The sequence below is a fragment of the Cavia porcellus genome, unplaced genomic scaffold (assembly GCF_034190915.1).
Source record: "Cavia porcellus strain 051 isolate PalLab524CR breed Dunkin Hartley unplaced genomic scaffold, mCavPor4.1 scaffold_22, whole genome shotgun sequence".
Lineage (NCBI taxonomy): Eukaryota > Metazoa > Chordata > Mammalia > Rodentia > Caviidae > Cavia > Cavia porcellus.
The window spans coordinates 20,382,092-20,409,594 of NW_026947505.1; the positions used below are offsets into that span (position 1 = coordinate 20,382,092).

At 42.8% G+C, this 27,503-nt stretch overlaps 1 protein-coding gene across 8 annotated transcripts in view; it reads left to right on the forward strand.

Annotated features, from left to right (window-relative positions):
- Positions 1-27,503, forward strand: part of Plekhg1 (pleckstrin homology and RhoGEF domain containing G1) — a 209,499-nt gene that overhangs the window by 158,745 nt on the left and 23,251 nt on the right. For all 8 annotated transcript variants that reach the window (XM_063232903.1, XM_063232905.1, XM_063232904.1 and 5 more), the window contains 8 exons: positions 89-189; positions 11,608-11,677; positions 15,100-15,146; positions 19,444-19,594; positions 21,322-21,453; positions 23,959-24,141; positions 24,215-24,310; positions 24,406-24,492. In XM_063232903.1, coding sequence (XP_063088973.1) covers positions 89-189; positions 11,608-11,677; positions 15,100-15,146; positions 19,444-19,594; positions 21,322-21,453; positions 23,959-24,141; positions 24,215-24,310; positions 24,406-24,492 — 867 coding nt within the window. The remainder of the gene's footprint in view (positions 1-88; positions 190-11,607; positions 11,678-15,099; positions 15,147-19,443; positions 19,595-21,321; positions 21,454-23,958; positions 24,142-24,214; positions 24,311-24,405; positions 24,493-27,503) is intronic.

Sequence of the window (27,503 nt, forward strand, 5' to 3'; positions counted from 1 at the left end):
ACAGATATGAACGATTCATCTTGCATAACTCAAGGTGATTTGGAAAAGGTCAGGAGTGTTTAAAGAATTCTCCTCATTGATTTCACAGGATTACCTGGACTGCATCAGGGACCAAACGAAACTTCCCCTGGGGACTGAAGATAGATCTGCCCTATTTGGAAATATACAAGATATTTACCACTTCAATAGGTAAGTAGGTACTCAAAGTTCTCATGCAGGGACTTTATGGATTTTTCTCCACTATAACCTAGGAGAGCTTTACCTATAACCCTTGATAAAGCCTTCCATATTTTTATGGGCCATTATGCCGTGGAGCTTCCTGGCTAGAAGCACCTTTGTTTCTTATGTGATTATTACAATTATTTAAAAATTCTATCCCTCTCCTTGCTCGTCCTGGGAAAGCACTGACATCTTTATTACTCAAGAAGATGTGAACAGGACATCACGAAACACATACTTGCCTGGTCTCCAGCATCCTCCTATGCTGGATTTTCTATAAATTGTCTTTACATACAATAAATTCTTTAAATTATAACATAGACCTTAATTCAATGTAATTAATAGTCATTTCAAATAATCTAATTCAGGAGGCTGGGGATTTAGCTCAGCGGCATAAGTGCCTGCCTTGCAAGCAGGCAGTCGTGAGTTCGATCCTTGGTACCGGGTAAAAAGGAAAAAGACAAAAAAAAATAATAATAATCTAGTTCAAACATGTATTAAGTATGTAGCAGATATTGTTTCTCTGATGTGAGAAATCGAAAGTATAAATAAGGACCAAAATGTATTTTGAAATAGGAAGAAAATGTTGAAATGGGAATGGGGTAGAGGAGAGGGGAAAATAAAGCTTTGTAAATGAGGAGGAGGCTGGGGATTTAGCTCAGAGGCATAAGCGCCTGCCTTGCAAGCCTGTGGTTATAAGCTCGATCCCTGATACCAGTAAGAATACAAAAAAAAAAAATAATAATAATGTGTAAATGAGGAGGGGAGGAAGAGTTGAAGGGGGAGGGTAGAGGAATGAGGAGAAAAAAACAAGGGTATTCTGTAGCTTTTGGATATTATTATTAAAATGGCTTTGTTTGGTGGTGGTTTTTTTTTTTAAAGTGGACATGGTTGTGTCTAATATGAATTTCAATAGTTCAATACATTGTGTGTTATAATAGATGTATTTAAAGCATTTGTATAAAATAAAGAAACATTTCCTGTGGGGGGAGTATGTAGCAGATGACAGGCATTAGGCTAGAAAAGGACCAAGTAAACAAAACGGGGAGATAAACAGGACTGGAGCAAGTTATATTGCAAAGCTGCTGCAAGTTGATAGGTAGGCTGATGTTCAACCTATGCAGATGTGCATCCCAGTAAGCCAGGTCCCATGCTTGGGTGAATCCTTAAACCAAATGAGATCAATAATTCTCACTTCTGTCTTTGTTCAAATCTTACTTTCTCACAAGGCTCACCCAGTACACACATACACACCTGTCCTCCTCCACTTTTTTCTTTTCTTGGAGCCATGAATGTCTAGTATACTCTTGATGAGTTTTTAGATTATTTCTGTTGTTTCTTCCATCTCACAGAACACAGAGTTCTGTCTGCTTTGTTACTGCCCAAGAATCTAAAAACTCTTGGCTCATAGGGCCATTCAAACTTTTGTTGAGCATATGAATGGAAATCAGCTTCTTTCGGTGCTGTGAAGCCTCCTCAGTAAGTATTAGAAATGAATATGCCTAATACAGGCCAGTGCCAGCAACCACTAGAATGTTACCAGTGGTGATGTGGCTTTTGCTGTCCTGAAATACTACAGTAAAATTCCACCCTGTCCTGTCATTATGTGGCTCAACTCTAACACTAGCTGAATGTTGCCCCTCTTCACTTACTAAGGTTGGTAAAGGTGAGCTTCCCAGGATCTCCATCTCTTTGGCACCCCCCTATCGTAGCACTAGCCTGGCCTCTGGGAGACATGGTCATTGAGTTGAACTCATCCTTTGATTCTGAAGATGGAGGATGTAAGAAAAAATTGCATCAGGGTTTCTCATTCATGCGACTTAGATTTTAAAATCAATTTATGGTTTGAATCAGTGGTTCTCCAGAGGGCTACTCACTAGCACCACCAGGGAATCTTTTTTAAATGGTACAATGGATGGATCCAGTCTCCAGGAGTGTTTACTCATTGGTCTGAGGTAGGGCCATGGATCAGGATTTTTCAGAAGGTCCTCAAGTGTTTGTGATATGCAGCCACAGTGGAGAAGCACTATCCAGATAAACACAACAGTAAGATAGAGAAAAGGAATAAAAAACTGAAATACAGAACCCAGAGCCTGCGTGTTCACTAACAAATTGGTGTTAACATGGGCCCCATTTAACTGTTTCTGTGATGAAATCCCATGGGTGTGTCTTCTCTTTCTGGAGCCACAAAGGGCACCTTGGTCTGAAGAAGAAAGATGCTAGGAGGCCTGGCCTGGGTCCCCCATGCTTGGTCCACGGATGGCAACAGAGAGTTACAGAGTGCTTCCTCCTCAGAGCTGTAGCCAGTCATCACTTCAGATGCATCATCTCGGGCTTGCTGACCGTGGGCCCGGCATTCAGCCACGCGCCCTCCTGCCACAGCAGAGCCTGACTTCTCAAGCCATGAGTCCGGAGGTCGTCACTGACTCTGGGAGCACTTTTTACTCCCTGAAATTTAAATGTTCCTGTGCCTCCTGATTTAAAGGCAGGTAAAAATGAGTTAGCAGAAGAGACTCAGCAATGGAGCTCAGTCTGCAAAATTTGGATGACTGAGAAGAGCTTGACATTCCTGAATTGGTCTTCTGTTCTTCTCCAATTGGTGTCCCTTGACCCTGAAAGTCAGACCTTTCTAAAATAACCCTGAGTCAGAGCAAAGGAAGAATCTAGTGATGATGTATATGTGAAGCATCAGTGTAGTGACACAATTTCAGGGGACCACATTCATGCCTGTCCCTGTGTAAATCACTCTGGTATATTCCCTGTATTCATATTATCCCATTTACTCATTAAAAATTTTTCAAGGCAAATGGAATGCAATATTGCACATACTTTGTGTGTGTGCACGTGTGTGTGCATGTGCATGTGTGTGTGTGTGGCACTGGGGAGTGAATGAAGGCTTTAACACTGAGCTACATCCCCAGTCTTCTCTCCCTCCTCCTGTCCTCCCTTCCTCTCTCTCCCTCCCTCCCTCCTCTCCTCCTCCTCCTCCTTCTTCTTCTCGCTCTCTCTCTGTCTCTCTCCCTCTCTCCTTCCCTCCCTCTCTCTCCTCTCTGATAGTGTCTCACTAAATTGCCTAGTCTGGGGCTCAAACTTGAGATCCTCCCGTCTTAACCTCCCAGAGTGCCGGGATTATAACCCTGCACCACTGTGACTGGCATGTACACACATTTTATAAATGGGAACTCAACTTTACCTAACAGAAACGCCTCTGCTCAAGGACATAGAGTCACAACTCCAGCATCATCCATTTTCATGCTTGGTTTTGTCAGGTCTCTAATACCTTTCACTGTTTTCAAAATATCTTGTTTAATTTTTACAGCTGAGTTATTACGTTTGGTCTCCCCTTGTTTTTATCTCCTTTCTCTTAAGCCTAGAATCTAAATTTACAGCTCACGTGTCCTTGCTGTTGTTATATTTGGTCAAGTAAGAACATTGATGTGACTCTTTATGTCAATGTTCCTAATGAATTTTTAATTATATATCTTAATCAGCTGATTTCAAAGACACAGTTTCTATTATTAGTACAGGTCCAGGTTTGCAACATAATATAATAATACTGTGGCCAACTAGGCAAAACTTACACTTCCAAAATTAAAGAGGGCAAAAGAAGTGGCTGTACTGTGGTCTGAAACATTTAGCTGACTAGATTTCTTTTTTCAGTAAATACAGATTGAGCATCCCTACCCTGAAAAATCTCAAATTCTAAATGCTTCAAAATCTAAAGCCTTCAGAGCACTGATACCACACCACAGCTGGAAAGTCTCATACCCGACCACATGGGATGTTTTGTAGTCAAGACACAGATGCACCAAAAATGTGTAAAATTACCTTCAGGTTGCATGTATAAGGTGTATATGAAACAAATCAACTTTGCATTTAGAGCTGGATCACATTCCCAAGTTATCTTACTAAGTATATGCCAATAACCCAAAATATGTTTTTTAAATCTGAAATCTAAAATACTTCTGGACCTAGGCATATGGGATAAGGATATGCAACCTGTGTTTCTAAAATACAGAAAAGAGTAGAGTGGTATGATCAACATCCCTGAACCACTCACCCCCAACTCTGTTACAGCTGTTTTTTGTGCTGTATTTGCTTTAGAAATGATTTGAAGCATAAAGACATTACAAATAATATTAAAGCCAGTTATACCCCCTTCCCCCATCTCATTCTGCTCTGTAGAGAAAGGAGCACTAATATGTGGTAAGGCATTCTCCAACACGAAGACAAGAGAGGGAAAATCTGGCAGTTGGTGGGCTACTGATGTCCAGAGTGTAAAGCTCAGGCAACCCTATAACCCGACCCAGTACTACACTCCACTGTAGCTAAGTCTTGCTGTTTTATTCTCTAGCATGGTTTGTTATTCATTTGTGCTCTTTTGCCCTTATTGTATATGTAAGTATTTGTTTAAAATATGCAACATGTTTTCTCTTACTTCAAATGAAACATAGATGATATCAGCCTCTTACAGACTTATTCACTTAACAGTATGTTTCAGATTTAAATTATGGTTCCTTTAACTGATATGTACTGTTCCATGCGGGGTTCTGTCACTTTGTATATTGCCAGTTGCAGTACTTGGTAGTATCTTTTCTTATTGGCCACTTAGACTTCTTTTGTAATTTTCCGGCACATAACCGTCACCATTTTCCTGTTGCGATGTTTCTTTTTCTTATTATCATTTAGGATTCTTGATGGATTCTGGCTAGTGATCTTTGTGATTTGAATTGCATATCTCTCCTAGCCTGAGACATATCTTCTAACTTTAATCATGATTTCTTTGAAAATAAGTCATATAATTTGTAAGTTTAACAACACCAAATATACTTCCCATGGTGTAAGATTTTATGTTGTGTTTTAAAATCTCTTAACCTTGGGTCAAAAATATACTCTATTTTTTAAAAAAATACTCTTAAAATTTTGCTTTTCATGTTTGTCTTTAATTTGCATAAACTTGATAGAAGTGTGGCACGTGGTAATTCCTGTGGCAGTGGCCCCATCGCCACTAACTGATGAGGTAGGGCGCACTCGGGGGCTATGGCCATGGACCACCACTAACTGAACCGTACAGCTCCTGCATACTGATTTTAGCCCTCATTCCTCGCATGTCAAGTTCACATGGACATGCGGCTCTGGTTCTGGACTCTGCATCCCCATCCATCGTGTTTGCCCAGCCTGGCCCCCATCACCTTGTCTTCATTAATCCCACATTGCTTTACTTCAACCTTGGCTTAGCTTTTCTTGACTCTGCCCTATGAATTGATTGTTTAATTAGTTTATATTATCATGTAATACCAACGGTCTGTTGGCATTTTTATGTAACTTATGTAACATTCTGTCAGAATTTTTATTGGAATTGCATTAAATTTATAGATTATTTTTTGTCAGAATAAACATTTTTATAGTATGCATTATCCCATTCATAGACATGTGTCTCTTCAGTCAGCTTTTTAAACTACCTTTTAATAATATTTTAGAATTCCTCCAAAATCTTCCTACATGTAGCTTTTAAAAATTCATTCTGAGGGCTGGGATTGTAGGTTAGCGATAGAATGTTTACCTTGCTAGGTTCAATAATTCTTCAAAACTATTTTAAAAAATTCATCCCTAGATAGCTTCTTTTTTTTTTTTTTTTTTTTTGTCTAAAAGACAAGGTCTTGCCATGTAGTTCAGGCTGGCCTATTGTGTAACCCAGGCTGGCCTTGAACTCACAGCAATCCTTCTGCCTCAGCCTCCTGAATGCTGAGCTTATAGGTATGTGTCACCATGCCAGGTCTGGCCTAGATAGCTTTAAATGTTATTCTGACCTGTACGCTTTTCCTTGTAACTAGCTCATCTATAAATGGCTTTTTTATACATTGATACTGTATCAAACTTTTGCATTAGTTCTAACATTCTGCATCAGTTCTAATTAGTTTGTAAGTCCCCTGTGAATTCTTTGTATCCAGCAATGTTTAAAAACGAAAGTTTAATGTTGCCTTTTTCAGTTCATCTCTTTTTATGTCTTTTTCTTGTCTTTTTGTTTTGTTCTCATTCAGTGTTGTTTGGGTGTAAACATCCTTACCTTTTTTCACTTTAGCAGAAATACTTAGCCATTAAGTATAGTGTTTGCTGTGAAATTTAGATAAACATTTGTCCTGTTGGTATTTTATTATACATCTTGTGGATATTGAGTTGTTTTGACTCCATAGTATACCTTTAGTCAAATTTGCTGTTTGTATTTATCACTAGCAGATGTTTACAGCACGTGATAAGTAGATTCACCTTGGGGAGCTGGCACATCTGCATATCCCATCCTGATCCTTTTTGCTTTCTTTCCCTTCCTCCCTCTCCTCTCCCCACATCCTCAGATCTCCTTCCCATCTCCACCACGTCCTTCTCCCTGCTCCCCATCATCTATACTTTATTTTGTTAAATAACAATTTAAATTTTAAATTATATGTTTGGTTTCTCATGTAAGAGAAACCATGAGATATTTAACCTTTTCTGTCTGATTTATTTTACTTAGCATTGTAGACTCAAGATGCATCAATTTTCCTACGAATGACTCAAACTTACCTTTTATGGCTAGGTAGTCTCTATTATGTATATACACTGTATTTTCTTTATCCATTCACCTGTTGACAGGCATATATACTGGTGCCAAGATTTAACTGTCATGAATTGTGCTGCTGTTCCTTTAGTAAAGTTATCACATGATTTCACTCCTTTAATTCCTGATATTATGAATTATAGTATAAGCATTCAAACCTGGATCATATAAAACATGGCTGGAATAAATTCTACCTGGTTATGATTTTTATATATTTATGAATTTGATTTATTAATATATACTTTTTTCTTTTTTTGTACTGGGAGTTGAACTCACGACCTCGCATTTGCCAGGCACTCATTTATGCCACTGAGCTAAATCCCGGCCTCTGTTTGTATATTTTTAAAGAATTTTTTCATGGATGTTCATAAATGAAAACAGCATATAATTTTCCTTGCAGTCCTTGTTCAGTTTGGTATATTATAATTTAAATCGTTATTTTACAGACTCTTCCATCAGGAAATGTTTTAGAATACACTTGAGGCTTCATTTTTGTTCTTTTTGGTAGCCAAGGGTCTCTTTTATAATCCCTGTGCTAGCCTAGAAATTTAAGCCTCTGGGTTAGTGTTTGAAATAAATCTTCAAGTGGTTAGGACACTGAATTAATCAAAAGAAACTACTTTTCCTCATTGGAATTGACCCCCTAAACTTTTTTTTTACTGCTAACCAAAAAAGAAACTCCAACTTTTTTTAATAACATCCCTCTCTTAGACTAGAGAAAAATTATCCAAACTGTAACCTGAATCTTTAGAGAGTGAGGAAATAAACACCATTCCTCCAAATTGAATTTTTATGTTTTAAATTGCTTCTTAGCAGATTAAAATCATCAAGTCCTCTCCCTTCCTCCAAAGATCAGAGTGAAATTTCCTTTTTCTTTCAGCTCTTTCTCTATTCAGCGTACCTAAGCTGATCCATGGCTGTGTGTGAATCGCGAGGGCAGGTCTAGCAGTATAGACCTGAATGACACCATTGTGTCAGAGCAGCAAAAGGTCACCCGATCAGGAATGAGCAGAATGCTCTGAGAACTGCGAGGAGCGTGCAGTTTTGTCTGAGGGGGGCTAGTGATACCTTTGCAGAGTAAGAATATGTATTTTAGGATGTGGGGGTGTGGGTGGGGGTGTGGGGGTGTGTGTAAGACAAAACATTCATCTTTTCCTCATTGAAATGTGATTCAGGAAGTGGATTATGGGATACACATAATGTAGATTTTTCATACCATCAGAATGTCTCTAGCTTCTGCACAATGGTAAAACTATTTTGTTATCCACGGGCTTTGATCAGCTGGCATTTCAGGCCAGTGTTAATGTATTAGTTTTCCCAGTGGAACGTTTTCCATTCCCACATGCGTACCGATCTCTATGAACACAAGTTTAAAGGATCTGGTTAGGCAGGGGAATAGGAAGTGCTGTGTAAGGGTCTGTGACAGACCGGAATTTGGAAGGCTCATTCTTGGTCCTCATTCAACATACGGTTGCAGGACTTTCAAGGTCATTAAGCCATTTTTGTCTTCCAATTCACAGCACTGGTCACAGAAAACTTTACATGTAATGTGCTCTATAAAGAGAACAGAAAGCCTTTTACTTGTCCACCCAAGCACAGGACCTAAACCCAGCATATTATCACATGGCTGTGTGATGTGAAGAAAAGAATTAGTTCTCTTCTGATATCCTCACACTATTGCTCACCAAGCCCCAACCACAGTGACTTCCTTTCTGTACCTCACAGACACCAGGCTCCTTCTGTTTGGGACTCCCACTGTCATTTCTAGAGTGACTTCCTCTTCACGTCTCCCGGCACTCAAATAGTACCTCCTTTGAGAACTTTCTATGACTTCCCAACCCTGGCATCAGGCATCAGTCACTCTGATGCCCCACCAGGCATCAGTCACTGTCTGGCACACCACCCTCTTTGTTTTCTTCACATCACACAGCACCATGTGATAATATATCTCTCATGTATTCACTTCTTAACATTTGTCACCGTGATCAGACCGTAAGTCTGCAGTCCTTGAGCAGGACCTTTGTCCCTTTTCTTTATCCTGTAACCTCATTGCTTCTAATGGTGTCTGATGTGGGAGTCTTTCAATCATTGCTTGTTAAGTGACAAATAGGTGAGTTGGACACCTTTCTTAGGATTATGCCCCCAATAAAAGGGCATTCAAGAAATCCTAATTTCCATTTTTATTGAGTTAATCCTACACTAGAAAAGGGTTGTAAGAAAGACTGGCTAGCTAGTGCCAGAAAAGCTTCTAGAAGCCCCATGGAAGACACTAGGATACTGAGTCTGGTTCTTGGCTTTCTTGAGTTGATCAGGCAATTTCAGCCTTCAATAGATGTGTTTTTAATAGAAAACAGGATTAGATTTTGGAGCCTGATTCTGCCCATAGCTATGCCATTAATTACGGACTGTGTGACCTAAGATAAACTACTTTCTCTTTGAGAACCATGGTTTTCTCACCTTGAAAGGGTTTGGGACTAGCAGGTGTCTGAGTCCTCTCGTGGCTCTGTGGCTTCTAAGTAATGAATATCTCATTCACTCACAAGGGAGGTAGATACACCTGCAGCCTGGGCAGCCAGAGACACTTCCCTGAGCAAGTCCACTTAAAGGGCAAAATTAGTGCTCAGAGAGTGCATGATGAGCATACAATTTAGACCACAGGGAGTTAAATAGGATCAAGGAGCTTTTCTGTTCAGTTTTAGGAAGAAACTTGATTGAATCTGCTCACAATTCTTCTCTGTTTAGGATTTATACAGAGAGAGCCGGACAGAAAACTCCAGCCAGAGCACTCAGTCTTCAAGTCATGAAAACACTCACTCCAAAATGCTTTTTCTTTGATACTTCTTTTTTTTCCATCTTTTCTCTTAACTCATATAGTATGCAGGTCACAATGACCAGATTTCAAATGTCTTTTGATTTAATCACATCCATCTTTCTATAAAAGATAGTGATATAAATGTCAGAACTGTATTTTGAAAACTAAAAATAATCTTACAACGGAGATGTTTTTTATAAGAATATTGGGAACAATGTTTGAAACTGGATCTGTCCTAAAAGATTCTTTCCAAGTTCAAGAGCGAACAGTCAGCTTGAAAGCTGCTCAGTTGTGGCCTTCAGATTCCAACAGACCTTTAAGAAACTGCCACTTGCTGAGTCTCAGCAGAATACCCAATAAAATTCTGTAAATGGAATCGTTAGGCCAGCGGCTATTCTCAGCATCAATGCTAGCACATTTTCAAATTGTCCTTCAGCCCTTTAGATGTTCCTGCTGAAGTAGGTCCCTATTTCTCAGCATGTAGTTGATGTATTTTTATTACTTTTCAGTTTTAGCTAGTTTATTTCTTAATTCCCCCTAAGCTTTCCTCCCTACCATCTTGTCCAACTACTTTGCAATTTGACAAGGTTCAATGTATGAACTTACATCTTAAGACCATAGAGATAGTATTCTCAGTTTAACTGTATATATACCATGATTTCCTTTCCTGTGAAACGATGTTTTCCCTTAAGATTATCTTGCACTTCTGCTTTCCTGCCCTTTTTGTTTGCTTTCAAAGTACACACCACTAATTTACCCTCAGTGCAGGAAGCAGAGATCTCGCCCCACTGCATCCAAACATCAGGGAGCCCCCAGTTGCCTGTCTTTCCTGGTGTTCTCCCTGTGTCCAGGCCTGTGTCCTGCGCCATCCTGCCCAGATTCCACTCCAGGCTCCTGGGCCTGCTCTGCAGCCCCTTCCTGATGGTGGCCGTGGCTCGGCTCCTGAGCTGGACATCCTGCTGTTTAGATCCCATTTCCTACCCGCTTCCTCCTTTGGGAGATTACAACATCCAGTAGCTTTCTGAGTAAGGGTAATAGGAGCTAAGTTTTCTCTATTTGCCCTGGTTGGCCTCCAAAACTGAACCCTGCTTACCTTAGACACAAAACATTCTGTTTAACACCTAAAGGATTGGAAATGCTCCTCAGCAGTGGCCATCGAGATTGAGAAGCACAAAGCAAGATTTTTACCGTAATACTGTAGAACTGCTTCACTTTTTATTAAATATGTAATGTATTACACATTAAAATGAATACTTAGCATGTTAAAATATATATTAACACAGTTTATATTGAGTACAATTTGAGAATGTGCTAGCATTGACACTGAGAATAGCCTTGGCCTAGCAAGTCCACTTATAGACATCTAGATTAGTTGAATGAATTACAGTATTAGCTACACAATGAGATATTATACAGTTACTTAAAATGACGATACTGCCATTAAAAAGTAATGTAAATTTACATTTGAAAAGAGAGATTTCCTGTCACAGCAAATACTTATTTTCTTTAAAGCACAATCCAAATCTGTTTATAATTTTGTATTGTTAGTGTGATTTGGCATTAGCTGTCCACCCCTTCCAGACAGTTTGGGAGCTCCATGAGATCAGGACCATGTCCCATTTTGCTCTCTGATTTTGCTCTCTGTTCTTAGTGTCTTAAATTGTACTGTGTGTCTCAGCAGATGTTTGAATGAATGACTGTACAGTCACTAACAAACAGGAAAACTTTGGTGTTAGGAAAAGCTTATCTCTGGTGGGAGAGTTACTGGTCCCACTTGTGGGTCAGTCTTGGCTCCAATATGATCCTGGGCAAATTCCTTATCTGACTAAGCCTTGGACACAATGACAAGGGACCTAAGTGGTCCAATCATATGATTCCTTATAAATCCCATTAGAGATGTTTAAACTTTTAAGTTAAAATGTGCTCAACCATGAGACTACAATCTAATGCATCCTGGTTTTTTTTTTTTTTTTTTTTTCAGTGAACTTCTACAAGATTTAGAAAACTGTGAAAATGATCCAGTGGCCATAGCAGAATGTTTTGTGTCCAAGGTAAGCAGGGTTTGTTGTTGTTGGCTCAACCAACATAAATTGAGACTCTAGATTATTTTAATTTTAAAATTAGAAGGAGTGGTTTGTTCCATATTGAAGTGACATAATAAGCTCTCTGGATTTTGTTGTTATTGTTGTTTTCAGTAACAAAGAAAAAATATACTCTTACTGGGAAGAGAAAGATGCTATTTTAGTAGTTGTCCTAGAACTTGGACAATAATGGAACAGCTTTATTCACCTTTTCCTAGGAAAAACTTGAAGAAGATAGTTAGAAAAATAAATACATAACATGCCACTAAACCAGTTATAAAACTCCCTTAGAATCTAGCTACCTAAATATAATACACATGATACTAGCCTGTTCTCTATAATTATCTTTTGAGGTATAAAGAGATACAGAATTGATTTCCTGCATCTCAGTAATGCACTCTAATTTTCTTGCATTTTTATGAAACTGCTCTCATTGGTTAGAAAAATACAAGCAATGGATTTGACTTTGAAAGCCTAATGGCAGCAAGTTCATGCTTTGAACTTGAAAGGATATACTGCAACTTATAGTCCTTAACTATATTATTTTCTCAATGTACTACCTGGTATAGATAGAATCCTATCTTAAATTTCTTTGAAAAATATAGCTGGTGTTTGGAAAACCTGTAGCAGAAACTGTTTTGCAATACAACTTTGTGTGGTTTCTGCAGTTGTATAAAGGTATAAAACAAACAAAAGTTCATGATTAGTGCTTTGGGACCAACCATGAATTAGCACCTCATTTAGAGCCCTAGATTCCAATGTGAATTTAGGATATTGTTTCAGCCCAATCTGGCTCCAAACTTGCTCCACAGTGTCATTTCTGATGGCTGTGGAACACTTTGAATGGATCTGAACCATAACACCCTGGGTTTTATTGAGGTGAAGTTCCTTAAAGACACCAATGGGCTTGTCTACAAACTCTCTTGATTCTCTCTCTCTCTCTCTCTCTCTCTCTCTCTCTCTCTCTCTGTTCACATGTAAAAAGTGTTTGTTCACAGCTGCTTAGACACACAAATTCTTTTCACAAGTGGCCTGTGTGATAACTGATTCTCCTAAAGGGCAGGAATTTGAAAAAGAAAAAGAAGATGGATAGGGAGACATGGTTGGATAGGCCAAGTATATCAAAGAAGATATGTTCAAATAACCACAGCACATAAATAACATAGAAGCTTTCGGAAACGTTTGGCTTTTACTGGTAACTATAATCACAAACTGATTAAAGATGTTCCAGCATATGCTTAGCTCTGGCTTAATTATTCACATAAAAGTTTGTTTATGTGCCTTGTTGCCAACTCCCAAATCTTATTTTTCATTGTAATTTTGCCAAGTTTAATTAGAAGACCAACTTCAGCACTCCACACATTCACATGGGCTGGGAATTGTGAGGGAGCATTCGGTTCTGGCGTAACCTGCTTTTCACTCAGCACCCTGAAATTTAGAAGAGGTTACGTTTTCTGAAACACCACCAGCTGCTCTGTTCAGGGAGGAATGGAAAATTGCTTTAATTGAGAGGTCATTAACAAAAGAGACAAAGCCGGCAGTTGACTTCTGCTTTTATCTGAGTCATTGGGGCTTGCACAGAGATTCATCTTTGACCTGGCTTACTTTTGTGGTATGTGTAGGTTAAAGAAAGTCTTACCAACAAAAGATTACAGAGCGGCCGAATAGCTCCTAATAGAATGCTCGCCTAACATGTGCAAGGTCCTGAGTTCAGTCCCCAGCCCTGCCAAACAAAGCAACAACAAAAAATGAGGCATGGGGCACATGCCTGGAATCCCAGCTACTTGGGAGGCTGAAGGGTCAGCATGGGCAGTTTATAGAGACCTGCTTTGAAAATTAAAAATGCAAGGTTGTAGCTCAGTGGTAAAGTACCTCTGAGTTGGATTGTCAGTACCAAAACAAAACAAAATAAAAGTATAGTTGCTTCTTACTTACTGCTCATGGAAGAATAAGGAGCTAACAACTGAGGGACAGAAATAAAAATTTCTTACTGGGTAGGCAAAGAAAAGTCCCTTGAACTCGCCTAGCTTTTGACATCACTTATTTGTTGTACCTCTTTCCATTGACCACATAGGGAACCATCAAAGTACTGTGTGTCTCCAATAAACACTCTTTTTCCAGTTTATTCTTCCAAATTACACAATTCAGTGAGGTCTCTGCACCCTTCATTGTCTCTGAACTACTTTACAGTTCTGTCTGTGTCAGATAATCGATAGCAGTACATAGGATCCTTTGCCACACAGACACAAATTCTGCTCAGCAGAATGACAGTCTCTTTACTTACCCATCCCTATAGAAAAAAAAACAGTATTGCATCAATTTGTAATTTCACGTCAGCATTCCTCACTGACCTCAGTGTGATACTTTTGTTTCTCTTTTGATCCAGTTGTAACATCTTTCTGCTCTCCTCTTTAATTAATAGGTTAAGTAAAATATTTAACAGCGTTCATTTAACATTTGCATGAAAATCATGATTCTGCCCTTTTAAAGAATTTAAAGTATTAGTTACTATGTTCCAATATCGGGTAATATGGCCAACCATCTGGAAGACTCAGAAGCCATGGAAATACAAAGATTTTAGGGAATTGGGAATATGTTCACAGCAGAAGGCAAGAACCTCCCATCTGCCAGCCACACATTTACTGCATTTGAGGCTAAGCTAGACATGTGCAGGTGAGTCCTGCTCACAAATAATTTTTAGTTTGTTTAGGGAGTTCAGCAGTTTAGCAAACATTGTACACCAAGGAATTCCCAGCTTAGTATAGAGAGGGACACATGAGCAGAAAATGTCACTATCACTTGGTCAGTACTTCCGAAGAGGTCACTTCTGGGTGTGGTGGAGTCCCAAAGTGGGAGCAGTTAGCCCAGCCGAGAGCTGAAGGAAAGCTGTGTGGAAGAAGCAAAGCCAGCATTCAGCCCCACAGGAGGCGTGATGGCTGCAGGGAGAGGATTCGGACAGCAGCGGGCAGAGAGAAGGTACATGCAAGTCCTTGGAAGTGCGCCGCAGCTTTCACATGCCTTGTACCTACCTCCAACATGTTCTCACTGCGCAGCATTTAAGTCACTTACTTATAGTTCCCTCCCACTGCACATCCACAGAGGATCATGAGCATCTTGGGAAAGAACCTTTATTTTACCTTCTTCCTATTTGCCTTTATATTCACTGGAACATAGTAGGTACTTAATCTGTATTGGACTTAAATGAGTTCAAGTGCATGTGGATTCTAGGTTCACAGTAATGGACACAGGCAGTTGCCACAGGGCTCGGGAGACAGAGCAATGTGATTGGAGAGAAAGCTTAAAGGCCTGAATGCTTCTGCTTTCATTGTGCTTACCTGCAGGTTAGTACCTGTGCCTTTTTGCCTATAAAGGTTTCTTTTGTTTCCTTGCAGAGTGAAGAGTTCCACATTTATACCCAGTATTGCACTAACTACCCGAGGTATGGATCGGATCATTTTCAGGTTGTTTCAAGTCAGTAAATGCAACCCATAGGGTCCTCAGGTGTTCTCTGTCAAGCACTATGCTGCACACTGTGGGAAACCACAAAACGTGCCAAGAACAGAGTGCAGGGGTCCCAGGTGTCGATGAATCCCCTTGGGCTTTGGGCTTACAGGAAAACATTGTGAAAGATGCTAACAGTGACCAAGAAGATTACTAGGTATCTGCAAAGGAGAACTAAAGGCATCAGGCGTCAGGCTTTACCTCATCTGCTCATCTGCTCATCTTTGTCTCTGTGCACCTTGTTCTGAGGATTGGCAAACAATGCTTATGGGTTTATGTAATCTAACTGGGGAGAGAATGTACTCTGGTTTGGCTGTGCAAGTTTTAAGAACCATACAAGTTTATAGCATTCAGGGAAAGGACCAATCGATCGTAACAAGGTGACGTGAGAAACAGGGGCATCTCCCCAGGGTTGTTGGCTTCGTTTTGCCTACTCCAGAGGGAAGTGCAGGAGTACAGTGCAGTAAATGATCATTCAGTAGGGGTTCAAGGCAGCGGGCCACAGCTGTAGGCATTTGTCTTTTTCTCCAAATTTTGCAAAATGCAAAACACCCATCCCAGGCCCGGTGGCTGCTCTTTCTCATCGAGTGCTAACTCACTACCAGCCTTGCCCCTCTCCATCTGATGGGTGAAGCAGCCGAGGCTCTGATAACCAGGAAGGTCACCTAGCTGATAGCGACCCCACCAGCATGGAAACCAAGGTTTCTCCAACCACAAGTCCTGTGTCAGAATGTTCTTGTAAAAGCCTGAATGTTGTCATTCCTCTGTGTCTTTGTATGTCCCTTTTTCCCCCTACAATTTGCAAGACTAGAGTGGTCTCAGGGACCAGTCAGGAAGAAGAGAACTAGGGAATTTTACACCCTGCAGCCACTCGTTGCAGGACAAGTCCCTCAGGTTACAGTGGGTGGGAGGATTCATATGGAAGAGAGCCCAGCAGGGTGAGCCCTAAAGTTGCTGAGGAAAAGAAGAGAGAGGCCTGCATAATCCCCATGCTCAGGAGTGACCCCCAAAAGCCAGTTTGTATTAAAGGGCTCATGAAGCCAGAATCTCAGATTTACTTACTACAAATACTTCCCACTGCAGGATTTTACTCTTTCTCTATATATTGGTCAGGATTTTGTACCATGATGATTTATTTGGTTGGTGACCAATGGTACTTTTTCCGCATTTCCCTTAAAAACAAACAAACAAAAAAAAGAACAACAAAACCCCACATGCAAATTTGAGCCTTTGTTCCATGTCCTTATTTGTAGGCACACTCATCATTTACGGTTTCACTTAAGGAGTTTTCTCCCCTACAGAATTCATTTCCACCTCAGATATCAGGAAGTTACAGGATGCTGTGACTAAATCCCATGGTCATGAAGCCCAAACCAGCTCGCACCACCCCCGAATTCAGAGAAATCACAGAACCAGCCCTCAGCTTCTCTATCAAACTTCCAGAGAGAAGGGAGAAATGATTCAGGAGCTTTGTGAATACACAAAGGGCCCTTGGGGATTTAGCTCAGTGGCCCAGAGCTTGCCCAGAGCTTGCCTGGCAAGCATGAGGTTCTGAGTTTGATTCCCAGTACCTAAAAAAAAAAAAGAAAAATCCACAAAGTTCTGGACCCAACAATCAGAATCTGCAGAGAGAAGGGCTTGTTGGGTGATTATATCTGAGTACATTTCATCATAAACCTATTGTTTGAAGAAATAGCATCTTTATAAGAAACTTCCCAAATTGCAAATTCAGATTTTCTAAGAAAGGAAAGTGCAAAATAAAGGCAGCCTTTTTATACAACAGGCTGATTGGGAGTCCAGAGAAGGGTGGAGTTGTTTATGCAAAAACACGTGTAAGAGCCTGGCCCACACTCCGAGTTCAGGGGAATAGGATCTGTAGGAATCCGGACCGCTGGCCCTCGATTTCAGTTTCTGAGGATCAGAACTCAGCTAAATTCAGTAGTTAAACAGCATGTCAGGGAAGATAAAATGAGAGCGTAAAGTGTAAAGTGATACAGAATGAACTCAGCCCAAGGTAGCAGAAGCTATGGCTACATGAGTATTGATTATGCCCAATGCGGACTGCTATAGGCTGTTTGCAGGAGAAAGGGTTTCTTTGAATCTGACTTTGAAGAAACCTGGGTTAGCAGAGGGACACTTACTTGCAAGGTGTTGGGCTGTTTTTTTGTTTTGGGTTTTTGTGGAGGGTTTTGTATATTTGAGGGTCATTTTGTTTTTGTTTGATTTTGCAGTACTAGGAGTTGAGTTTTACACTGAGAGCCTTCACACTGAGCTATATCTCAGACCCTTTTTTACTGTTTATTTTGAGATCAGATACACTAAGTCAGTAAGGCTGGACTCAGACTTTCAACCCTCCTGCCTCAGCTTCCCAGAGTGCTGGGATTATAAGCATATACCAGTATGCCTAGCTCACAAGTTCTCCATAAAGATGTTGAGTTCTAGCCCACTCATGTGACTTTGTAGTTACAAAGAAATATCTTCCTGTCCTCTCGTCTCCAATCAGTTTGCTGAAGCCTAGGGTTCCCTTTCCCCTATCTTCACAAGGCAAAGGTGCCAGGTGTCAAGGCCCATCTGACAATTTCTGTTTCCCTTTGGAACCAGGCTGGTGATAGTAAATGTGACCACACAGGTTGAAGTGTCCTCTTTCCTCAGGCCTGTCACACCCCAGTGATTTCACTGTGAAGAGGTGTGAGCCCCTCCCTCATGCCCAGGGTGTGGTGCCCCAGGTCATTGTCCTCAGATGTCTGTCCTGTGCCTGAGACTTTAGGGAACCTGGAAAGTCAGCAGGTGCTAATTCTCCAGCAACAACTCCAGCACCCACATAGCCATGGAGCTACCTGGCAGCTTAACCTGCGGGACTCCAGAGATAAGTTAGAAAAGTTCCAGTAATGGAGATCATGGAGATCTCTTCTCAAGGGAGAAATAAAGCAATTGGAACAGGTATTTCTGAAAACAGACACACACCAAAAGGATTCCATGGCTTACTTATGAGGCTCCCATTTAACTTTTTAAGGAGTCTTATGTTGGGTCTGATTTTCACAATTAATCCTGAAAACATAATAACCTGGAAGAAAAAAGGAATGAAACTATTTCCACATGCTTCCTTTAGTTTTCCATCCTACAGCACCAAGGACTGAACCCAAAGCTTTCACACTGAGCTACATTCCAGAGTATTTTTTTTCTACAAGACAGGGTCTTTCTAAGTTGCCCAGGTTGGGCTTGAACTTATAACCTTCCTGCCTCAGCTACCAGAATGCTGAGATCACAGATGTGCACCACCAACCACACCCAGCTCCACTTGCTTTGTTCTGAGACTGCAAGATTTTAATTTGCAGGTGTGTGACTGCCCACGTCTGTCAGCTTGCTATATGCATGTAGCCATTCCCTTATGATGCCCTGGTGCTCGCCTTTTACCCCTGGGAGAGGCGGGCTGGTGAAGGAATTGTGAGGCAGCTTCTAATATCGTGCAGTAGGCCACACTCTAAGGAGTGAGGCTGTCTGGATGGAGGAGAAGCGCTTGGAAGGAGAAAAGAAATCTGTTCAAAGTCTGAAAGGGAGCTTACTCGGGAAAGAGCTCTCCCAGGAAGGCCACCAGGCCAGGTGTGCATTTTGTACATTATACAAAGGTGACCACTGGCAGAGGGTGACAAATGCTCTGGCAGGAGGCTGCATCTACTGGCAGGAAGGAACCCCTTTTGCTTGGTACAAAAATGCCTACTCCTGGATATGATGGTGTACACTACAATCCTGGCATGTGGGAGACAAACAGGAGGATCACCTTGAGTTTAAGGCCCGCCTGAGCTATGTAGTAAGTTAAAGTTCAACCTGAATTACATAGTAAGGCCCAGCCCTAAAAAACAAAAAGGATGCCTGCACCTTATAATCAGATGTGCACCATGAAAACTTCACAAAGACATCCAGACAGCATGTACCTGGGAGGCTAGAATCCAACTCAGATCTCTTGCTAAGCCATGGGCCCTGGCCTGGGGCTCCAGGAGGTAGGAACTTGCTGCTTAGAAGCCATGAGCCCCTGGCACCTTAATATGCAGTGCAGTATTGGAATTGACCCATCCAGAGAGCCATTATTTGCTAATTTGCCCCAAAGCATACTAGTCTGGCTGTAGCTCTGTGGCTGCCCTACCTGTGTCAAGGCATTTACACCAACCCTGGCCTTAAAAACTAAAACACCACGTAAAACATTACACTGAGACCAAAAGCATTTGCTCCTCGCGCAGGTCAGTGGCTGTGCTAACCGAGTGTATGAGGAACAAGGTGCTGGCCAAGTTCTTCAGGGAGCGGCAGGAAACGCTGAAGCACTCGCTGCCCCTGGGATCCTACCTCCTGAAGCCCGTTCAGCGGATCCTCAAGTATCATCTCCTCCTGCATGTGAGCCTCCGCCAGCGCCTGGGCACTGTCCAGGGTCTGGGGATTTCCTGTGTATTTGAAATGTAGGGGGGAAACATCAGGAAAGTCTGTAGACATATGGAAGCGTTTTCCACTCTCATACTTTACAACTGACTAATCTGCTTTGAGGAATTAGAGATATTTATATTCTAGGCCTGCAGCCCCATTGACCACAGCCAAGTCCAGAGATTAATTTTAGCTCGGGTAGTGATAGGGCTTAGGAGTTCCTCGAGCTGGGTAGTGGCGATTTCAGGCAGGGAGCTGTCATCGAAATGGAAAACAGATCCCCCCCCCCCCCCCCGTTTTATTTTGTTTCCATGAGTTCTGCTTCAGTAGGCAGTTGGGAGGAAAAGCTGTTTGTCATCGATTGACTTGTGTGTGAGAGCAGAGAGCAGAGCTGGAAAGGACCAGGACAGTGAGTGGCGTGGTGAATGGCCCCTGAGCCGGCTTGGCAGCACTTCCGGGATTGTCCTCTTTGGAGTATTTTCCATTACTTTTACACAACTGGAGGCAGCTTTGGAAATAAACATAGACAGAACTCTCAAATTCTCAGCTCCTTCTTATTCTCCCAGGCATTTGAAAAAAATAGGAAAAGATTTTACTGATGGTAATTTGCACTCTGTAAATAGGATTTGCTGACCTTTGCAACAGAGAAAGGACATTAGAGCAGCGTGGCTGGGCTGCCTGCCCCCAATCCTACAAGTGGCCCACAGTCCCTGTAGGTCGCAGACACGCAAGAAAAATAAGCTAGGGTTTATAGGCTTGTGTTTCGTTTTCTCGTACCCGGAACTTAACCCAGGGCATTCCCACTGAACTACCTCTCCAGCCCTTTTTTAAATATTCTCATTTTGAGATCGGGTCTTGCAAGTCGCTGAGTTGCCCAGGCAGGGTTCAAACTTGCAGTCCTCCTGCCTCAGCCTCTGGGTGTTAGGATTACAGGCTGCTCCCCCACACCCAGCTTCCGGCTTATCATTTTAATTCTGTATTAAAAATCTTTTCTGAAAGAGATTTTAATCCAAAGCTCCTCTCTCTCCATATGTCTGTGTCTCTTTTTAAATTATTCCAGGTTTCCAAATTGCATAGTCATTTTCCTATTTGTTCAGCAATTTTGAGCAATTTCAAAACCTTTAAATCCAAATTTGCCAGAAATGTCTTGGCTTTGTCTGCTATCCTGGGAGACTCCTTTTTGAAGAATAATACATCCTCTCAAGCCACATCAGAGCTATTTCTTTTAACATTTAAATGGACATTTAACATTTAACATTTAAAGGACAAATCTCTGCTGAACTCTGTAAACATGACATCTAAGACTTATGTTAGAAGTTTTCTCTCTCATAAGTGTGGGAACTATATTACTGAAACTATAGTCTACTAGCCATGAGGAAGCTCAAAATTGCAAGCTCTGAGATCAACTATCATATCCATTATAATTAAGTGTCTCTGTGAGGCTTACTGAGTGTTTTATTCTGTCCTGGAATTCTAATCTACTTTTATTATCCATAGCCCTGTTTTTATTTCTCCTTTACTACTTTTTTTGGTAGATTTTTCTGCTAAGTTATCTCAGAATCTTAAAGGTTCATGGTAGTATGCAAAGAAATAAGCAAAAATAAAATATAAGGAACTAATCAGAGAGATGCCATCTGTTTTATACTTGACTGAGGTTAAAAAAATGGAAAGTAAGTTTGTATTTGTTTGTTTTCTGTTTTAAGGAAATAGAAAATCACCTGGACAAGGACACCGATGGCTATGACGTGGTGCTCGATGCTATAGACACAATGCAGCGTGTGGCCTGGCACATCAATGACATGAAGCGGAAGCACGAGCATGCGGTGCGGCTGCAGGTGAGCTCAGGGCAGCATCCGTGCCTGGGGGCGCTGCAGGTGTCCTATAAGTCATCATTTTCCAGAGTGGGTATTCAGACTGCACGAGTGCGACCCGCCTTCCAGGTATGCATTGTAGGTCTCCCTGAAGAGAGGTCAGGACGTCCACAGCAGGGATCATTGTTTAGGGCAGCTGTTTATGACAGCATCACGTTGTAACTTCTAAGCCAACAGTTCATTTCACAGCCCTTCAATGACTTGAGTCTCCCAAGGTCTTATCTTTTATTTATTATAGTAGTTCTTGCTGAAAATAACTTTCTCTAAATGACTTAAAGACCTTCTGAGCCTCTGTTCTCTCTTACTGTTCATGCACAATGCTGAGATGAGGTGTGTGTGTGTGTGTGTTGTCACAGGGTTAGGCACTCAGGGACGGTAATAAAGGCTGAGTCAGTGCCATCGCTCTTTCACTTGAGAAATGACTCCCAAGCACATCATTTTACTTTCTTCACCTTTAAAATGAGACCACAAATGAGGGATTTGCCCAGGTTCCATCCAGCAGCAACACCAGAAGCCCTAAATCCTCAGGAAGTGGTGATGGATGCTACACCAAGTATCAGGGCCCGAGTGCCTCAGAATGTTCCGTCAATAGTCAGTAAACACATGAAATGTTCGGCATTGCTGGCCATTACAGAAATAAAAACAACACTGAGATTCCATATTACTGCACAAAGCGTGGCCATCATCAAGAAATCCAGTAACAGATGCCAGTGAGGCTCTGAGGAAGGGGCTCCCTTCCACACTATGAGTAAGAATCCAAACCAGTGGAAATCACTATGGGGACTCCTCAAAAACTGAAACTAGAAATTCCATTTGACCCCACTATTCCCCCTTCTAGGTATCTCCCCAAAAGAGTTAAAAGATAGCGTACTACAGTGATACATATGCACCTGTGTCTGTAGCAGCACAATTCATAATACCTAAACCTTAAAAATGGTACGTGCCCATCAAAGGGTGAGTAGATTAAGGAAATGTGGTATTTACACACAATGGAGTACTACTCTGCTGTGAAGAAAGTTAAAGTTGAGTCATTTGTAGGAAAATGAATGCATCTTGAGATCACAATGTTTAGTGGGATAAATCAGACATCCAAGCTTAAATACGGCATGGTTTCTCTTAAATGAGAAACCCAAAATATAAATAAAGAGTAAAAGAAAAGATAGATAATACAAAGCAGGGAGACAGACCTTCCCCAAGTGGGAAGAGGATCTAGAGTGGGAGGGAGGGGAGAGAAGGGGAATGAAAAGGGAATTCAGATGTGTTACATATGGAGACCATCTCCACCCAAGGAATGTAAACACTGTGTACTGTGTCTGTACTAATAAAAAATGTTTAATAATAAAAAGGTCACACAGGCAGCCAGCTCTAGGCCTCTAGGGGAGAGACAGAAAAGCAAAGAGTGGCCGTGCGCCGTGCAGCGTGCCCACACCTCGCCCAGCGAGAAAGATGTATTCTGTGGCTTTTAGGTCAGAACAGACACTTGGTTTTCTCTACACGCAGCAGAGTATGGTATGAAGCCCCTAACTGTCAAAAGCCAGAGTCTGATCTTCTAAGTCAGGTCTGTTTTTTGCACCAGTAATAAAATGTTTACTGCTCAGCTAGCCAGTGTTCCACAGATATCATGTCAGACGTTACTGCATAGCCAGACATGGCTAAATGCCTGGGATTTCATACCCTGTGTCTCTGTGTGAGATTCTGAAAACACCATGAAATCAGACAGTGTCTCAAACTTATCTCTAGGTCTATTTTTAACCAGCGAATTTATTATCATCATCCTCTTCTTCTTCTAGAGGCTTCCCTTGTTAAGTGGTGCCTAGATTTTCATTTTTCAAAATAATAAAATCAGCTGACTTAAAAAATACTGATGTACGATATTGACATTGACATACAGTAAATCCTAAAGAAATGCCAGGCCTTTACCACATTATATTGATCAGATTCCTATAGAAGCACTAAGACATAGTTACAGACAGATGTTCATTTCCTTTCCCTAAATAAATGAATTTAAAATCAGGAAACTCACCTGTAATCCCCACACTAAGGATACTGAGACGGGGTCACCACAAGTTCTAGGTCAGCCTAGTGTATACAGTGAGTTCAAGCCCAGCCTGAACACAGTGAGACATTGTCTCAAAAATAAACACAAGTCAACTGCTCTGTCTCAAGTCACCAGAGAAGAGGGGTGAGGAAGTTGTGGGAAATCAGTGTCTTCCCAAGAAGGTCTCGTGTTGGTGGCCCAGTTACCCAGCTTTTGAAAGCTGTGACTGCTGGTACCTCCACAGTGCAGCCATTAGTAAGGAAATAAATAATCGGCAGCTCAGATGCCAGCAGGTTGATTCATGGCACCACTCGTGCACACAGATTTATATCCTAGACCACAGTCACCACTCCTGAGGCCCACGCGAGGACCACCAGGCCCCGGCTCCTGGCTCCTGGCCTCCATTTGACCTGGGACCTTCCCTTTCCCAGGAGATACAGAGCTTGCTCACTAACTGGAAGGGGCCAGACCTCACCAGCTACGGGGAACTGGTGCTGGAAGGGACCTTCCGACTCCAGCGGGCCAAGAACGAGCGGACGCTCTTCCTTCTGGACAAGCTGCTCCTCATCACGAAGAAGAGGGACGACACGTTTACATACAAAGCTCACATCCTGGTAGGTGGCGAGGCTGGGGAGCCCCTGTTGTGCCTGCCCAGGCTTGCCTCACGTCTGTGCTCCCCCTGTTCAGTGTGGCAACCTCATGCTGGTGGAGGTGATACCCAAGGAGCCGCTCAGCTTCAGCGTCTTCCACTACAAGAACCCCAAGGTGCAGCACACAGTTCAGGTAAGAGGGGCCCGTACGGCCTGTGTGTCTCCCCACTTATCAGAGGCTGAAGGGGCGTAGTTGTCCGGTGTCTGACTGCCCCATCTGCCCCCTAGGCTAAATCCCAGCAGGACAAGCGCCTCTGGGTTCTGCACCTGAAGAGGCTAATCCTGGAGAACCACGCAGCCAAGATTCCAGCCAAGGTAAGAGAAGGCTAGGGGTACAGGGTTGGCGGGGATGCTCGGGGTGGGGGGGTGTCTGCTGGGCTGCAGGGCGAGGCTTCAAAACAGCACTGCAGAGGTTAGACACTTAGCAGGCAGCTACACCTGTCCTTTATACCAGAGATTCCCGTGTGGTGGACTCTGGGCTGTAAGTATGTTACTGTTTTTCCTTTGGAGACTGAAAGAAGAAAAAACAAAGGATATATAAGGAAGCTTCTCGAAACTAGTAGAGGCTGGGGGTGACAGCACACACCTGTAATCCTAGCACTCGGGAGGCTGAGGCAAGAGGATCATGACTCTGAGGCCAGGTGGAGCTATGTAGAAAGACTGACTCAAAAAAAAAGACAAAGAGAAAATAAGAGATGAGAAATAAGCAAGAGGGGTCCTAGGAACCTGCCAAGCAGGATGCTGTGTGGGTGCACCTGGGACAGAGCCAGGCCTGGCCATGAAGGAATTTATGGCTGAGGTAGCTGCCGTGAACCCCGAACTGTTTGCTCAACGTGGTGAAGTCACAGAGCTATAAGCCAGGTGTCGCGGAAGGACAAAGTGTTCAGCTGAATGTGGGAGGAAGGAAAATGCCTTTTACTTGATTCTTGAAGGATGAGGAATGTTTTTATTAGGGGGATGGGGGAGGGAAAAAACCCGAGGCTGAGAGAAGAGGGTAAACAAAAACAGAGGCCTGAACACAGGGAGAGCAGCACCCTTTCCACTGTGCCTGGGTGTTCTGGGGAGACAGGCAGGAGGGGGTGCCGGGGTGGAGGCTTGGGGTGCAACACCAGGGAGTCTGAATGGTAAGAGAGAAAGAGTGCTGGCCGTGGAGCACAGTGACAGAAGGAACAGGATTTCACACACCATGGGCAGCAGGAGTGGTACCCAGAGCCTGGTGTCCGAGCTCCCAGAGAGGCCCAGGAGGGAGGCGAACCAGTTCCACAGGGGCTGAGGAGCAGTGGGCAGGACAGGACCTGTGCAGGTGGAAATTCAGGTTCTGGAAGCTGAGGATCAGGAGAGACAGCGGAAGGCCTGCGGTTTGACAGCTTGGCCCACAAGAATGTAAAGGGAAAGAGAGACCCCGGGAGCCCCACAAGGGATTTGCAGGACAGGGAGCAGCTAGAGGGTTCAGGAGGCGGTGCGAAAGCAGGGGAGAAGGGTCAGCATGGCAGGGAGGGCTGGGGGAGCCTGGCGGAGGCCAGGAGAGATCCAGAGGGGAAGCCACCCGATCACAGTGGGTGGAAGAGCAGGGGGGGCATGAAGACCAAGCTGCTGCAGACATTCTTCTTTGCACAAAGTTCAGAAAAGAAAAATGGTGAGGGTTTTCAGAGAGGCCAGATCAAAGCCAGGTTTTCTGTCTCAGTAAAAGCTAGTGCTGTGGGTCAGTGGGCCCTGGGAGGAGAAGGGAAGCTGCGTGTTGGGAGGAAACCTGGGGTCATGGTGCAGGAGGAGGAGGGAGTCTTAGAAAGGGTTGGACATCTTCCCCTAGCCCGGAGAGAGAAAGCAAAAGAATGTGGCGAGGGGCACCAGGGGACCCACAAAGCTGGAGTCACAGATGGCCATGGGGGGTTGATGCAGGGAGGGGATGAGTCTCTGAATGAAGGTGGAAAGGTTCAGAGCCACTGCAGAAGAAAATGGATTCGTCACTAGCAGTGACATCGCTCATGAAAAGCATCAGAGACCCAGCTGAAGCAGTGCTCACACGCACTTCAGGCACCGTGGCTGAGACACACACACGGGACAGCAGGGCTGGGTCCCCAGGGCAAAGGAGGGCGGGTGCTGCAGATAGCTGCCGTGATTTCCAGATCAGTGGAGAGGAGACAGCTGGGAAGCAGACAGGGCTGGAGTGGAGGAAAAGGAGATTAGAGAGCTGGTGGCAGTCGAGGAAGGGGTTGTGGGGTGCTCCTTATTGTGGCTGGGAGGACCGAGGTGGAGAGGAAGTGGGGTCCTAATCGGGACAGTAGGACTGGGTGGAAAGACAAGAAGACACAGAGGCCTGACACAGGAGTGTTTTGCCCTCTATTTTGGTGAGGTTTTGAGGCTGGTACTCAGGAGCTGCCCACAGTGGCTAGGAACTCAGGAGATGAGTGCCAAGGTGTGTGCCTGATGACAGGACAACAGAGGCTGGTTCCATTGCATCAGGGCACTGTAACTGTGAGGAAGGGTGCTCCCAAGAGAACCCACTGCATTTCTTCAGGTTTGTCATGGGCACCCTGGCCGAGGCCTCTGGATGCCCTTCTAGGCCAGGGCAGCGCCCTAGGAAGTGCCCCACCCACCGATTATGAGTCTCCTGGGAAAGTCACAGTCTCTTAAAGAGGCTCTGAAAGGCAATTACAGACCATGACAAAGCCCGGCCAGCTTACATAGCTGAGCTCTCCCTGCCCAGGTGTGCGGCCTCTGCTTTCTGGGTTGCAACACTTCAGACAGCTCAGTGGCAGCAAGCTGCTGACCCACTGGGAATCTAAACACTGATTTTGAAGCTATGATGTGTACAGTATGATGTGCTAAGGACTTCATGCTTTTATTTAATTCTCCGAAAAACATCTCATGAGTGCTTGTTCTTCCCATTTTAGAGAAATAAAGAGTCAGAGATGCAAGTAAATTGCCCAGGTTTAACTAGGACATAGTGAACCCAGATTCAAACCCAAGTCTTCTTGGCTTCAAAGAGCTCCTTAATTATTTTGTCCCCTCCAGCATGGAAAGCACACAATATTTAACATTCTTTATCTGTTGTTAGAATAACTTCCTATCTTATTTACGCAAAATTATTAAATTGAGCTTTTTCTACATCTTTTAAAAATATTATTTCTGAAACTGTTGAAGTTTTTAAGACATTTATTTCTGTGAAGTCAAAGATATGCAAAATAGGACATTTTCACCATCAGAAAAATGATCACAGGGTCAGTGATGTCAACACAGATGTTTTCACTCCTGTTCTGCTCTGCGCGGCCCTTTAACCCCATGATGGTCCTTGGCTGCCATCTAGTGGAATATTTGGGAATAGC